The following is a 17205-nucleotide window of genomic DNA, read 5'->3' on the forward strand; positions in this document are numbered from 1 at the left end:
CGGGGAGTGTAACCCCCTGAACTGGTATAAAATATAGTTTAGGCCTAGATTAGCTTTCCCACTCTAAAACGAGCATGTACTTAAAAACTACCTTAGGACGCCGGGATGTTAGCATGTAACGTGTTGATTGGCCGTGTTCTGTGCTCTTAAGTAGCTGAAGGATAAAGTTGCCTGTTAATGTTGATACAAGTCAGGTGTTTGAAGTCCAGCAAATGCCGTTGTTAACTGTCTTCCTCAATAGAGTACAGTAACAGTTAATAAATAACAGCCTCATTACTTAAATTGAGTAGTGTGTTCACAAAACATCGCAGCATGGGTATCTCCTTTGAGCCTTGTTCAAGCTGTTACACAAACCCTACGTAAAAGTACATACACGCAAGGACATGAGGGCAGGTTTGGTGTAATGGAAGCACTAGTTTTTGACAAGACCATTTTTAAAAAATGCTAGTATTTATATGTCCGGTAAAAGGCTGTAACTCTTTCAAAGACACACACTGCTTAAGTATCAAACATATCCCCCAAACTCTTAGTCTTGTTATTTCCAGGTTCTCCTTCTAACTTGAAATTGAACACATAGAAAATGTTAGTAGTTGGCACTGGTATCTCCTATTTATTTACTAGTAAGCAAAAAAGTTTCCAACTGTTTTGATATCAAACCTGTACTCCAATTTTACTTGATTTTAAAAAGGAGAATATAAAACAATTGCGTTGAGAAATTTTTCTTGACAAAGCTTTGCTTAACTCGGCAGTCATACATTTGGGGATTATGTAGCTTGTTTATAGTTTTAGCTATCTTTTTAATATTTCTTTTTCAGGCTGAAGCCATTCAACAGACTGCAAGTAATATTACAACATTTGGTAAGAACAGCATCTTATTTGACTTGAGTTGGAAGCTTTTAGTACTCTTAACTCCTCCAAGGCAGACAGTATATGCAGCTTCTAATGTGTCTGCTCACATCGTTTATTGCTCAGGCATAACATTGCCTATGTCTCTGAGCACTTTGTTACAAGTTTTTATTATACTGTAAGTTAAAGTTTAATTATTTTGGCCTTACCTGCTTTTACAGTTAGTTTCTATGATAGCTTCCATATATTCCTGAAATATCATTCAACTGTGAGTTTTAAATTAATTGTGAAAATAGTTTAGTGATTTGTTCTCTACTGTTAAAAGTTATTTACAGACAAAGCAATTTGGTTTTGCAGTGTGAAACTGCCAGGAGGGACACATGGAGCTGTCATTGTTATAATTGTTGTAGGTATTTTCAGAATGTCAGGTCTTAAAGAACCATGGTTTTGTGTTTTCTTTTTTTTTTTTTTTTTAAAAAGAACTCAAATGTCATTGTCAAAGAGTGTGTGGCTCAAAAACTTGTCCGAGGGTTATTACTCTGAAAGACTCATAAAAAGGTTTCAAAAGAACTGTTTACGAAATGCAAATAAATATTGAAGTACAGTGGGAAAGCCTTAGCATACAATTCCAAAATGCATGTTTTATGATCTTAAATAGTGCGTTTTAAGAATATATTTCCATAAACACTCCTGTAAGTATGTTACTGAAGGTATCTAACGGATAACATTTGCTTTATTTATTTGTTTTTGCATGTACAGAAAATGTCTAAGCATACAGATTCGACAGGTGAAGTGTTGTTGGAAAAGAGAGGAGGTGCAGGAATAATAACTTTGAATAGACCCAAGGCTCTCAATGCACTAAATCTTTCTATGATCCAACAAATTTATCCACAAATAAAGGTTAGTAGCTCTGCTTCTACCCCATCCGCTATACATACGTTATCCAAAACTAGTTTTAAAATTTAGTCTGACACTTCTTGGTGTACTGATTTAAAGAATGAAAGTCTGTGTGAGTGCATTGGCCAATGAGCTCAGATTTAGAGGATGGGAAAGAACAGACAGTTTCAAGCAAGTTTGACGTGTCTTTTCCTCTTTCTAAGAAACAAGCTGTCAGACAAAGTTAAATTTAGCATCTGGATAGATAAGAGACACCCATTTAAAACCAGGACTGAATTAAAAGCAAGCAGCGCTGAAAGTTTATATGTTCCTTTTGGCAACACCCAGCTGGTCAGTCGGCATGCACGAATTCCAAGCTATACAGTGGTGTTGCCTCTTGATTGGGTGCATGTTTTGTGGGGAGGCTGCATGGCTGAAAGTCATTAAGAAGCAAGGTGCTGTCAGTGTCATTCTGTAAAGAACAACTTCATGGATTTACAGGCACTGTTTCTACAAGCTAGTGAAGTAATGTGAAATTTTAAGCATGCAAATAGTCCTTTTTAATTTAATGATACTATTTATCATATGCACAAAGTCAAACTTATTAGATACCAGTATTTGTTGGATAGTTGCCCACCTTTTGGTATTTTGGTAGATGGTTGTTGCAAATTTATGCATTCTTTGAAGAACATTTAAAGAAAAAAATACTTAATCTGTAGTGCTGAGTACCAGGCTTTATTTGAAGCACAACCTTAAAAGGGGGCATAATTTTAAGTACAGTTGCTGGCTTGTCTCTTTTATCTGGCTATACTTACTTGAACAAGGGATATACAAGCACAGTTTAAGGGGGGGAAAAGCCTGTAAAAGGCATCTTTTCTCAATATGGTTGCACTACTGCTGAAGTCTTGTACCAGTGTATTTAATTCAGAACATGCCCCCCGTCTTTGTACCTAGCAAAACATCTGTGCACAAATTGATTTGATCCAGTCCTTGATTAGCATTGATTGCAGTCATTTTGACAAAATCCATCAACAATTTAAATGCTGTTTTCCTTGCCATGCATCGTAGATTTACACAACTTTCATGATTTGGCCTGAAACACTGTTGTTATATCTTGCATGTTCCCAGCTTTCTGCCCCAGCATTGTGTTCGCACTGAGATTTAGGATGGGCCCTGTTTTAGGGAGTGCTACCTTTCTTCAGAGATTGGGAGCTCTGCATAGGCGTTTTTCTGAAATACACGAGGCAGCTCTGCTGATTTCTGATGTCAAGATTGAATAGGACACAGGAGTGGCAGAAAGACATCTAGCTCTCAAACTTCAGTTTAAGACGAACTATTTTAAGTATGGTTTGATTGGCTTTTTTGGAAAAATAAAATAAGAATTATAGACAGTATACAGAGAAAGCATTTTTTGCACAGACTTTAATCTTACATGGAAATATTTACTTCTTTTTAGACTTGGGAGCAAGATCCTGAAACTTTCCTAATAATTATAAAGGGAACTGGAGGAAAAGCTTTTTGTGCTGGGGGTGACATCAGAGGTAAGGACTGTAGTCACTTAAACATTTGACATATCTTTGCCAGTTACTGCTTTGCATTGATTTCCTTTATTTACTGTGACTCAGGTAAACAGAGGCTTGCTACACAACAGTAAGAGAGATTAGTTGTGCTGACTTCTTATAACACCTTGATGTGCAGATGCTATTTAAGTTATTTGTCGGGAGACATCTATCAGAACATTGTATAAAAGAGTAAAAATTGGGTTTTTTATGAATAACTGGTAATAGCAGCCAGTCATTCTTGGGAAGAGAGGTTCTTGTCTCTACCTTCTTCTTCCCAGATTTTCATTACTGACAGCTTCTTTACAAGACATTTGAAGGGTCCTAATAGATACCTCTGTTACTACTGGATAATTTGTGTCTGATGTTTGAGATGGCTAGATACAGAGCTGACAATGGTGATCAATGTATCTGTGATTATTTTGTAACTATGTAGGAAGTCTCCAAACTGTGAAAATTAGCAGTTATTTAAATTTTAGGTAAACAAGAAGCACAGGTTATTGTTAGATTATGCCCTGCCCTAATTGGCTTCTCATTTTTAGTATGCAGTGTCTTCAGTATAATCAGTTTTAAGTGGTGTTCTATATATTGATATGAAATATCACAAACAAGACTACCAGACATTAGGAGGGGTTTCATAGCGTACAAAATAGACTGCACTCTCAAAAGAAGTATGTGACAAAGCCTCCAGCATAATAAAATTGACTCAAATTTGCAACTTCACGTCCATATTTAAGTTTGAACAAATTTTCTCAAATAAAATGAAGCAGGATTAAGTTGCTGTTTGATTGCTGAAGGAAAAAAACTGTTATCATGTGATATTAATTTTTTTACTTGTTATTGTATTTTCTATTAAACTTACAGTTATCTTTAGAATTTTTATTTCTCTTAAGCCATCACAGATGCAGGAAAAGTTGGAGGTAGACTGGCACAAGATTTCTTCAGAGAAGAATATATCCTGAACAATGCCATTGGTATGTTTAATAGCAAATTCTGAAGCAGTACAGTTTTCATAATAGTGGCTTTGAATGTAAATTCACTTTCTTTCTTTGCTAACCTGTAAAAGGCTGCCGTAACATAACAGAAGTAGTAATTTTTTTTTTTACTAAGTTCAATACCAGTAGTGTAACATACCTCGTTTTTATACTTTGCGTGCAGAATTTGTTTCTTTTGTTTAAACTATTACGATAGCTACCTCATCCCATCCCATTTTTCTGGGTAGTTATATTTGTACTATGGATGAATTAAGTCTTAGACACAGTCAGTGCAGTTCTGCACAAGTATCATTGATCTACTTTGAAGAAGACCTGAGATGAGAATAGATGCATGGAAAATCATTAATATTCAGTCAGAAAGCAGAAGATCAAATTATGTTAAAGCTTTCTGTTTAAATAAACTGCATAAATGAATACTCAAGCTAGGAGTTAACTGCCTTAATTTATTGCAAAGAACCTCGGAGTATGTGGTCTTAAAATAACTAACAGCAAAGATACTGGGTAAAGTTTACTAGGGTAAAGGATATTCAGAAAGGATATTAATTCTTTAGGGTGAAAGTCAAGAGTTGAATGTTTTGGTGAGAAGAAACTTCTCCAAACATACTTTAATTGAATACAGTTTGAGTTTTTAAACATTGTATCCAGTATTAGTCACTACAGGAGGAAAGGTAAACATGTTGCATATCAACTTAAGCTGACAGAAGAGCATAGTTATTAGAGTAAGAATAATTTCTGAAAAGTTATTTTTACTTTGTTTGACAGAGTTTCCAGTTCTAGCATGTTTGTCATGTGCTTTTCTTGCCTTCATCAAGAAAAATAGTTTAAGGTTTCATGTACTTGGGAAAAACTAGTATTATCATGGCAGTTGGACTAGATGATCTTTGTAGTTCCCTTCCAACTAACTATTCTAGTCTATTAAAATATTGCAAGGGTACATACTTTAAAAGTTTTGGGTTTTTTAAATGATTAGGGTGTTCCATGTCTATAATGCATGTAATTACAAAACCTAGATTTTTTATACTTTGGTATGATTGTATTCATTTAAGACTGAGACTTCTGCCAAAAACATTTATTTATATCTTATATTTTACAACTTAAAAATACACAGGGGAGCTGCTTTCACAGCATTTGCTATTGGAATTTCTGTAGAAATTTAGTAGAAATTTAGTTCAAAGACTAGCATCTAGAGCCCATGCATTAGCTTATATGTTCATGTAAGAACAAAGTTAAAAATGCAATTCCATTGTATTTTCTAACTACTAATTTGAAGGATTGAACTGCCTTTTAAAATAGTTCTTTTTTTAAACAAGGATCTATAGTTGCTGCAGAAAAGCTAGCAACATGTTGCAGTGAATACCCATATCAGCAATCTGACTGAACTTTAAGTCTGACCTGAAAACACTGAATATGAGGCAGTGGTTTCATTCACAGTGAACTTCTGAATCTTTCCATGAATGGTAATAGAAGGCATCGGGTCTTTAGTTTCATGCCTCCTAAAGGCCCCAACAGATAAAGTTGTAGCTAAAACTGTGGTACTTTAGGACATTATCATCTTGACCTGCCTGCGCCACATTCAGTATTGTAACATGCAACGCAGTTGGCAAGACAGAACACGTTTGCATTGCAGTAGTTATAGTCACATTTTGGCTGAAACCTACCAGTGCATTTGGCTTTGTAGTAAAGTACTGGAGTGCTGGTACACACTCCGTGCTGTTAATCCAGGCTGTGAGATGGGGTGAAAGGGAAACTGTTGTGTTCCAACATCCTACAAAGCTATTTATAATAGCCAGATGTGGCTAAATTGTCAGGTACTCACATAGCAAGCAACATGACGTTTGATGGTTGTATAGTGTTCTCTTACAACACTCAGAATGCAGTAAGTCAGTAACTGGTGTTTCTTTTCATTGCTTAAGAATTACATGAAGTACCTTCATTATAAGTTGATATTTTACTGTTTAAGTCACCATTTATTTTCTGTTGCTCTTGCTGAAGTAAGACATGGGGAAATATGTCATGTATACAGTTAGTCACAGGTCCACTCTTTTGAAAAAAGGTACTTTTTTTTTTTTTTTTTTTTTTACATTCCTTACAGGCACTTGCAAGAAGCCATATGTGGCACTTATCGATGGCATTACAATGGGAGGGGTAAGTTATGTACCTTGGTGTGATATCTGATATAATTTCTTTTAAAGTAATGTAATATTCTGTACTTGAGTTGCGTGAAGTGCACACAGGGCATTTCAAACATTTCAGTTCAATAACAAGCATTGTAATCTGAACATTTGTCTCTTGCTTGTCAAAGTAGATTCTAGTGCTTCTGCTGTTCTTTGGTAGCTAGTGCAACTGCTTTCTCTGAGGATCTGGCAACTGTGTTGAGAAAAAGAGCAGAATTGTGTCACTGTAGGAGACACCCCTCACAAAGGTTTTCAGAATACTGAAGTGTGAGTTTGTAGATCATACAAGAACTGAGATGAATTTTCCACTCAAAGTGTATTAAAAAATAGAACTATATAAAAATCAATTAAAGGACAACTCTCTGAAAAAATGGAAAAATACCATTCTAAGCTATACTTTAACAAACATTCATGAGTTCTGTGTTTTTCCAAAAAATAATCTGGAAGTGCATCTACTTTCTCACCTCTGCAGTACTCGTAAAACATGAGTTATAAGATCCCGATTCTACCGCACCCCACCAAGGCCACACCTTATTACTAAAGCAACATGGAGAAGACTCCATCACGTTGCTGGTTATACTCAGTGCTAATAATTGTTTCAGCAATTGTTGGCTCTAAACACCATGAGTAGGTAGTTAAAAGGGCAATACCATGATTTTCTACATGCTAAAATGCTATTCTCTTAAATTTGACATCTGTTGTATATATTTGCATCATAGCAGGGAGTAGAATACAATAATCTTAAGTTACTTTGAACAATGAGCTTGACAAGTGAAGTCTGTCTGTCATATTGTCACTTAGATTTACATTGTTTTCTTGCACGTCAGTATGATATAGGTGTACAGTCTATTTAAATTAAGCTTGTCAAAAACAGGACACGAGAAGTGGAACACTACATGATCTATCACCTGTCATGACTCTTCCCTTTCCATCTTTCCTTGCATGTTTCATGTTGTGTATTTCAATTGTGTTTTTTTCAGCTTGTGATAGAACCATGCAATAGCTCTCTTCCCTTCATTTCTCTGCTACCAGCTAGATAACCATCCCTGCCCCCCGCCTCCCCAATCTAGTATACATAAATTGTTTGCAGCATAAAGGGGACTAGTCTTGTAGCTCTTCTTGCAGAAAAAAGTTTTTTATTGAACATAGGAGACCTGAAGATTTGTGGATAAGAGATAGGGAGTCCATTTATTTTATGGAGTTTTGAATAATAGCATGGATAGCTATGAAAGAACAAAACTGCCCAGCAGCTGATGTCTTTTTAGAGGTCCTATAGATTGCTCATTATGTTTGTGGCCTAAGCAGGAACACAATTTTGTCCTTTGAAAGGAAAGTATTTTATTGGACTGAAAAGAGCATAATGCAGTCAGATGATCCTGCATTACTAAGATTCTTTATTAGTTCCCTTTTTTTAAAAAGCTTTTAAAAGGCAGCAGTTAGTCTGAAATTTTAGTTGGATACCCAAATTTCAGTGGGACCTTGACAGAGTTTAACTGCCATTAGAGTTTGAATGACAACTTACTTGCTTATCCTCAGTTTGATGATACTAGTAGCAGTTATCTTCATTTGGGGATAGGGGACTAGATTTTGATTGAGCAAGTATGCAACCTAACATAGGGAAACAAGTTCCAGACTACTTTTAAATACTTTTTTTTTTCAACCTTGAGTGCTATTTAATTTGCACTTGTTAATACAGCTGCAGTTTACTCCGAGATAATGTCCTTCCTACAGGAGCACATGTTTTCATCAACACACATTTTTTTTTTCCTTCCCCTCTGTCACTGGCAGTACATGGAAGTATCTACTGATAATTTAACAAAGGAGGTCAGCAGTAGTATTTCTCAACACCGATTAATTTTTGTGTATGTGTTTTGTGTTAGTTTTGAGTTGTCTTCTATGCTTTTCCTTTCAGCCACCTCCCCTGTCTGTAAGATTTGTTCTGATTCCTCTAAATGGACCAATGCTTACATAGGAAAAGTGCATTAGCTCCCATCTTTCTCCACCCTCTTCAGCACTGGGAGGCCCATCGCAACTGACCTTAACCAAACTTAAGGCTTTCAGCAGCTGTTTTCTATTGTGCTACAAATAGGTTCATTGCAGTGAGATTTTATAGATTAAAACCACTAGAAGAGCCCTTGAACTTGTCATGGTCATGCTATTACCTTGTTCTGCTTGCTGTGTGGAAGTACTCTGTCCTACTGTAATTATTCACTAGACCTGCATTCATACAAAGGAGTTATTCTATACATATATATGTATCATTAGATGCTTTGTTTTAAATCACTCAAATGCTAAGATCTATGTTTTTGACACAATCAGGTCAAATTTCATCTATTTCATATGCTCAAGATCTGGCTATCTTCATCCCTACAAGTCAGTGGGACCTAGAAACATTTGTCAATTACAAACTACAGTAAATGCCTTTAAAAAAAATTTACATTCAAGCCCTTGGCTTTAGAAGCAAATGGTTTTAGCTTAGGCTTAAAAATCAAGGGACACCTCTTAAACACTGCAATTTCACTATAGACCATTTATCTATGAATGAAAATGCAAGCAAGTCAATCTCAACCTTGCTCAAAAAAGCAGCACTACACACATGGAGTGCTCTGTTGTTCTAATTTAAAATAAATTAGAAATCACACAGTGTATTAGAAACTCAGTTATTATGTGCTTAGGTAGTAAAAGTGGCTACTGATGCACAGATAGCAGATTTGTGATAAAACTTGGAATTGTATCAAAAAAATGAAATGGTTCCACTTCAATATTGTCTAGAGGCTGGTAGATGCTTTCTTCAGAGCTAATTGCCAACAGATGGGGCTGTGGAGCTTGCTTTCTGCACCTTCTTGTCTATACTCCTGTAGTTCATAAAAAAATTGATATTCACTATAAATGTATCTTTTCATCTTTATGGTTTATTCAGAGCAGTAGGTTCAAGTGGCAGGTATGTTTGATGAAGCAAAGATGACTGCATTTTACTAAAAAATAGTGAAAGAAGTTATTAATACCATATTTACTGCTAAAGGGCATATACTGTTGAAGGGCACGGTGGGCACATACTCTCAAGTTGCTAAAAACTACTATTCAAATTATTTTAGTTGAATTCTATCCGTAGATTTTTATTTCCTTGAAATTAAATACCTGAACAGTAGACAAAAAATGCAGAGTATTTAGATGTACTTTTTTTTTTTTTAGAAAATGTTATTGTCTGTAAATGAGGTCCTAAACTTGGGCTTCTTGGTTCTAGAAAAGTCCCAATCTTTTCCTGAGTTCTTTGGAGATGAATAGCAGTGTGCTTTATAAGCTCAGTCTAAATCTATGGCTTTAAATAGGGCTTTGGCACAAAATACATTATGGTGTCAGATGCTCTCTCTAACAGACTAAAAGGATTAATAAAAATGTATTTTAAACATGTTTCAGAACCAAAGAAAGTACACTAGACAGATTTGAGTGGTGGCTTTCGGATGACTTGGCTTAGAATTCAAAGTGAATATTTGACAGCAAAAATAAAAAGAAATACAGGGCATAGACTTTGGCAGTTAAATGAATGTGGTCCAGGTCACTGGGCTAACATTATGTAAACTGTACTTAAAACTTTAGTGGCATATTGCCAAACCAGAAGTACATCATTTTCAGGAGCCAAAGGCCGTTGCTTTTAGTTTAGGGAGGAATCTGTGACAGCGTGTACAAAGTACCTTCTTCCTTAGTATCGTATTCTAGAGCATGCATGATTTAGAAGCTTCCTGAGCTAGGCTTTATTTCAGAACCACAGTGCTAAATAACCATCAGTAATCATACTCACCTCTCTATTCATCTAGTATTTTTTTGTCATTAAGTAGGCTTGGTCTTCAGAAAGGCATGCTTAAAGAGATAAAGGTCACCCAACCTTATTTCCATCCCTGACTCCCTTGGATTCTAGGGCCCAGTTTGTGAGAGTGGTAACAGTATGCAGTACTGACTGCTTTATTCTCTCCCCAGTAGAGAAGGACCTTGGGTATATGGACTGCGAATATTAGAAGACAACCTGTTAATTTGGGTTCCTGAGGGGCTTTCCATTAGTTTTGTCAACACACCTAGCAGTACAGTTTTTTTAGGCAAGGGCTTTTTCTTAAACTGAGAGTCTACATCTAAGTTACTTACATAGACTATCTTTAAGGTGATTCTACTGTATTAGAGTAGAATTTTTTAAAGTACTGTTTGAGTGTGTATTAGTCACTTAGGTAGTAACGTCAAATATGTTAAGCTTTAGACTATACAGAAGTATAGTCTGAGAGGAGCCTTAGGATTATACTTTTGCACTGGAAGTAGGGTTACATATAGCTAGATGATTGCTTAGCAGATTTTTGCCTAATGAATTCAGAACTCTCCAACAGCAGTTCTGTTTTTTCTAGATATCCCACCTGAGTGCTTAGCTATTCTTTCAAGTTAAGATTTCCTAGTGTCTAATTTAAGTCTTTAGTATGTGTAATCAATATATTCCTGTCTTAGTCACAGCTCTCTAAGACCATTTTGAGATACTTGCATTCCTTGCTCCCAGCCATCTCTTTTTAATAGGGATAAGGATAGTTATTCAGCCTTTACTATAGATTAAGTCTCTTGGTCTTCATGCAATCCTCTGGAATCTTTCCAATTTGTGTACTTTACAGTTCATTACTAGAGACCAGACAATATTTCAGCTGGAGGACTCATCAGCACCAAGTAGAGCAGAATAATTATCCCCCATATATTACACAGTTATTCTGTCACAAACAGCTTATGTAAATAGCAGCCTCTCAAAACATCAGGTGCTAGGAGGCCACCACTTCTAGTTATTCGTAAAGCTATTACTCTCACCTCTTTCCTCCTTGCATAATACAAACTTCCATCACAGTACATTTCCTTATTGCTTACCTTTTACCAACTTTTAAATCTTCTTCCTTGAACAGAACTTGTTTGTCAAAGAGTCAATCTTGTGGGGCTACCCTTTTCCTCAAAGACTACAAAGAAGAAGAAAGAAAAATAGTACTCATTTCCTGCTTCAAGAAACCTGTGTGCCCTATCAGCTGACATTGCCTTTTATAGCTCCACCACATCAATCTGGTTAGGCTTCCTAGGTGTATTGAGTCTAGGCTGAGTGGGTATGCTTCAGCCCTTTGGTGCCTGCTAGTAGAGACTCTGCTGTAGTGTAGTTCTTTTTGCAACAGCATTGCATTATTATTTGTATTAAGTTCATGGTTGCTATAACCCCCTGAAAAATGTCTAGGCATTTGTTCCATAGAAAACATACTTGTAATCTCTGCATTTGATTTTGCTTTTGTGGTTTTCTTCATTTCGTTAGTTTCTACCTGATCTCCAAAGTGAGATGGTTTTGAATTCTGATCTTGCCCTTCAAAGTGTTTGCCTTCCCAAAAAGTAATCTGTACATTACAGAAATTCTTGTAATTTCATCGTCCAAGCAGATAATGAAAATATCAAATAAAACTTCATTAATGATTGGCTTCTGTATGACCTCAGCTAGGGTGCCCTCTCAGTTTGATTGCAAACTGCTGGTGACTCTTAATATAGTTTCAGATGATTGTGCCCTCCATTTCATAGTGATACCATCTAGGCTATGTTTCCCTAGGTTGTTTATAAAAGGAAACCATGCTGTGTACTGGGAAGCATCAAAAACATCACAGTTCAAAACATGAAGCTTTTTCAGAATGCTGCTTACTGAGTAACAACGTAATTTTAATCAGGGGGTTATGTAGGCGTTCCAGAGAAACAGATGCAGCCAAATTCCTGAACCTGCTCTGTGGTTTGAAACTATTCCTTCTGTTGTGCATCTGACGGTGCTTCCCTTCTGGACTACAGATTCAGACTTACTGCATCTTTTTATGTTGCAGTAGAAGAGTGAACTGAGTACCTAATATTTAGCTTTACTTCTTCTTTGTGTTAGTGCCACTTCATTTTCAGCAAAAGACTCCAGAGGCTGACATTGTTGGAGGAATCTGACTTTCCTTGTAAATCAGCTCCCAGGACCTGATATGTAGGTCTTTAAGGCAGAAATCTGCTTAGCTGAAGTTTGCATCTTTCCTCTGTAATTATTCTCTGTTGCATCATGTAAAGGCCATTTGTCTTCGTAAGGGTTTAAGAAGAATTTGACTTTTGAGGAAGGGTGACATTTTAACCCTCTTCAGGAAAAACTGGAACACTTCTCTGTTTTAAGCTTTTACTCTGCTTTAACCAATAAAGACTTGTCAAGATTTTAATTAATAGTTTTCTGGAGGGAGTTTGCAGTGTCTTATTTCAATTTTAGCCTGGCATATTTGTGAAATTTTACCTCACAACGTTCTGAAGAGCTTTTATAATTATAAAAGTTTGTTCAGTAATGCTTTGTGTATTTCCAGTGTTAACTCTTTTTAATAATGTTCTGAGATCTATGGGGAAAGACTTGATAGAGATTTACATCAGATGTGTAATTTTTCTTGGTAGCAAAGTTCTTCAGTAGGTGAAAGTAAATGCCTGACATGCCAAATATTAGATTAACTGCAAGTGCTAGTGAAATCAAGCATCAGGCTTTGAAAATAGTGAAAAAACCCCCAGTCCCCTGTGCTCTTGTGTGTGTTTAGGGATGTTTGCTGCCAAAAAATGCATGTTGGCGTGACACAAAAGGAATTGGCCTACTTCCCATGGTTGCACTGTGTGGAAAAAAACATATTTGCTTATTTCTTAGTTGTTAGAGGTTCTTGCATGGAATAAATAGCTGAAAGCTGTGGAGGAGTTTGCTCCAAAGGTATCATATAAAGTTACCACCTTTTTTCAGGAATTGGTATTTCTAATAGAAATCATTCTCAATCACAGAAATAAGAAGAATTATGTGAAGAGAAGGCCAGTTCCTAAAATAAAGGAATTTCTTACATGGAGTGGTGAAGTCCATTTTCAGGAGTATTTTTAGGAGTACTTTTACACTTTGCACTGCTTGCATGTAATTTACACTGTAACATTTTTTTCTAATGCTTATTTTAATAGGAAAAACATCTAAAAAGTTTTCCAGTTCACTATTCAAAATATCAGCTGCATCTCTCATTTTTCTAAACTACTGAAATTGAAATGTCATCGAGGGGAAGATGTTCAGTCAGTATTTTGTTTACTTAATATATTGGTTATTTATTAGCATGTCTGTATATTACCTTATGTAATATATTGCCTATATATGAGTGCTCTGACAGATCTGGACCACGTTCATCAAAGAAAATGAGGGCTTAGATATACAGTACAAGTTTAAGAGTATTTACTGAGACTAGAAATGTAATTTACAGTGAACATTTTCCAACAGCTAAATTAATATGATGTTTTCTTGAACAGTGTTGTTAGAGGCTTGCTATGGGTACCATGGGGATTCTACCAATATAGTTACGAATGTCTAAACTTACCCTTTAGCAGGATTTGGTTAACAGTTCTTATTACATTAATATTTCTTATCAAGTAAATTGGTAGCGATGTCATAAGCAGCTTGTATGTTATACATTTTAGTCAACAGAATTCCAGTACATAAAGGAGCTGGAGTTAAGCAATAGCTGTTCTTACCCTGTCCCATTTTTATCCAGATTGCGTGGCTGTAACTCTTCAGGAGTGTTCCTTTCACTACCAACATATATGTAAAATTTCTGGCTTACATCTGCAAACAACATTTTTTCCTTGTTTCTTCCAAAATATGTTTAAAAAAGTGAACATCAATGTTGAATTTAAATTACGTATTTGTAAAATGGAATTATTTGGTTTTTTGATTGCCTGATGTTCTGTAGTCAGGACCAAAGCAGCATAAGCAAAAACACACCTTTCTTACTGCTGCAGAAAAAAAACACATATAAAATTCTTTATTCCTAGGCTTCATGACTTAGCCTCTGAGTTACAACTAGCTGGACTGCTGCAGTAGGTGGGAGGAGGAAATGGAGGGAACGTCTCAAAGATTCAGTGGTCCACAGCCTGAATCTGCCCACTACCAAAACCAGTTCCCAGTGATGTAAAAGTAGAAGAGAAGGGTCTGCCCTTGCTGTCTGTGCCATTAGTGGGTATGGACATCTAAGCAGAGTCTTTCCTTCTGAGCAACTTGCCTGGCATTCCTATCCTCTCTTCCAGACTAGTGAAACAAAATCATTGTGAACATAACACCTGATGTTTGCCTGTTCTTCTCCATAAAAAGTATTCAAATAAAAGTTGTGAGCCCGTATCTAAAACCAAAGTTTCAATCTTGTAAACCATTGAATATTGGCATTTCAATGTTTAGCTGAAGTGACTGAAGCCTGAAAGAGGAAGGTGGGAAGTGTAAAGACAACCAACTGCTTTACTTCATCATGATCTCAATTGAACTATGAGCTGTTAATAGAGAATCTGCAGAAAAAGAAGCCAGACAAATATTATAGGCTGCAACAATTGCAGCTGCTATGTAAATGTTTAAGTTAGGTGTCTTCTGCTATTCCTCAGGCATATACGATACAATGCGGGGGGAAGCTCCTCATTTTCCTCCACATTGTAATATGTTTTTCCATCTGTTTATTTTATTTATTTGCTTTTAGGATGTATTCATATAAGTTGTGTGCATATAGCTTTTATACAGAGGTGTAGATAGCAGCATTTGAGGCTAACATTCAAAAACTAGGAAATACTAGAATTAACCATATCTGTAAAATCTCACATTTTTTGCCCACTTGTGATACAATTTTTAATTAGAGGAATGTGCATTCATGAAGTGCACAGGTGGATATTGCTCACAGAACAAACAGCTCTTCATTTATTGTTTAATGGGTGGTGCAAATTTTAGTGCAAACTATAGAAATTCTGCTTATTAGTTATTAGTATACATATATACATATCATGCGCTTTGGGTGACTAACTGCCGCATATAAAAGTTCATGAAAAATTATTATTTTACATAGCACAGCTCTTCTATACTGTAATGGACATTATTACCCCTTTAACTATTTTTTACAGCTAGGAAACTGGAACTTAGAAATGTCAGTGCTTCTTGGGGCTTCTCCTGATTCTTCTTTTTCTTCCTTTTTATAAATATGCCATGCCTCTTGTCAGTCATCATGCTCTGAAACTTGAACGTCTTTGGTTTTGTTTTAATTTATGCTCCAAAATCTGCCCCGAAGTAAAAGTAATTGTCATACTAAACCTAGATAAGCTGCTTTCCAATTCTCCCTCTTCCTCTCCCCCTCTCTCCCTTCCTCTGGAAACTCATGCATGTGTACCACACAGAAGCTTGTGGCCCCTTTTGTTGCCAGTGCTTCAAAGTTGAAGGCAGTTTTACTGTAAAATAGAATACAGATTTTGCAAGTAATTATTTGTTGTACTTTGAAACAAATCTTTGTGAGATTGACTTGTGTACACTTAGCTTGTGTAATATAGGATGTTGAAAACAATGCTGAGGCAATACTAAGAAAGGATTCGCTCTTTGCTGATATTACAGTATATTTACCATCTGGCATGTTGGTCTGCCTGCTAAGCTCCTGCATATGATCCTAGGGACAAATGGTGCACTTCATTTTGTAGCTAATCGGACTATAATATCAGCAGCTCTTGACATCAACAAAAATAACCACTGAATGGTCAACGATTTGCATGTGATGTTATTCCCCAAACGGTTTATCGTAAAGCACTGCCTTGAAAACAAGTATTTTAAAGTATGGGTCAGTACTGGTGCAGGAAGTAAAACTCCTCTCCCCTCCCTCTCCCAAATCTACAATGGCTGAGTTGTTTAATGTACACTATGAAAAGGAATGGATGCCGCTATTTTACACCCAGAAAAAAAAGCCAGACTTCCTGAACGTACATTGTACAGATGTTGGTATTATACAACGGTACTGCACTTCGTATTTTAGAATGACAAAATAAGTGTTTGCCTTCCTGCGCAATGTAAGGACATATAGATCACATCATAAAGCAAACATCCCTTGTCTACTATGAGACTAAAGTTGAAGTTTTAAGCTGTACTTTCTATATTTTTTTTTTTTTCTGAAACCTGTGTATGTTTAAAGGAGGTTTTATTTGTGGCTTCATGGACAGCTTTCCTACCACTGCACTGTTGACATCATTGCAGAGATTTTTGCCGGCTTCTGCACAGATTTATGCTTTCCATTTAACACCAGACTCTTTCTTGCTAAAAGTTCCACTATTTTTCTCTAATTCTATGCCTTTATGGAGATGCCTCGTCTCATATTGAGAGTTATCTCATTATTTCCCTCTCCTTCCCTTTATTATAGATCAAGGAAAAAAATTCTGAAGAGAATTATCTTTGCCTGCTTCTCCATCCTTCCATATTTCTGCTAATTTTTCTCATTTCCAGAAGAATTTGAATGCTCATTTTCTCCTTGAGTTAGTTTTAATCTGTCTTATACTTTTAAAGCATTTTTTCCCTGAGAAATAGAACATCATTACAAAATCCCCTCAATTCACTCCTGTCATCCCAAATAACTGCGTTCCTGTTTAAATAAAGTTCTGTTGCATGTGCTGGACTTTAAAAGCAAGAAGTGTTCTTCAGTTTTAGGAAAAAAACCTAAAAGCTTAGTTATGCGTTGATGCAAGTTGCTGAAACAGGTTCCCTCCCACTTGCCTGCCTTCCCTTTAGACATTAAGATGTGGCGAGCTGGACATACAGTTTTCTTGCAGTAGCTACATTTTTAGGTGATAGAGAGGGACAAAGGGACAGAGCTTGTCTTCCAGAATTTTAGAAATAGTAAAAACCCCATACTTACTATCTTTTTCTGAACATAGAATCATAGAATCGTTTAGGTT

At 36.1% G+C, this 17205-nt stretch overlaps 1 protein-coding gene across 1 annotated transcript in view; it reads left to right on the top strand.

The window, feature by feature from the left end:
• Positions 1 to 815: 815 nt before the first annotated feature.
• HIBCH (3-hydroxyisobutyryl-CoA hydrolase) overlaps positions 816 to 17205 on the top strand; it is a gene marked incomplete at its 5' end in the record, with an annotated part of 44581 nt that continues 28191 nt past the window's right edge. The window contains 5 exons of the mRNA XM_009572876.1: positions 816 to 858; positions 1606 to 1746; positions 3179 to 3263; positions 4175 to 4255; positions 6369 to 6421. Of these exons, the coding sequence (XP_009571171.1) occupies positions 816 to 858; positions 1606 to 1746; positions 3179 to 3263; positions 4175 to 4255; positions 6369 to 6421 (403 nt within the window). The remainder of the gene's footprint in view (positions 859 to 1605; positions 1747 to 3178; positions 3264 to 4174; positions 4256 to 6368; positions 6422 to 17205) is intronic.

Source organism: Fulmarus glacialis, unplaced genomic scaffold (assembly GCF_000690835.1).
Source record: "Fulmarus glacialis isolate BGI_N327 unplaced genomic scaffold, ASM69083v1 scaffold8682, whole genome shotgun sequence".
NCBI classification, from domain to species: domain Eukaryota; kingdom Metazoa; phylum Chordata; class Aves; order Procellariiformes; family Procellariidae; genus Fulmarus; species Fulmarus glacialis.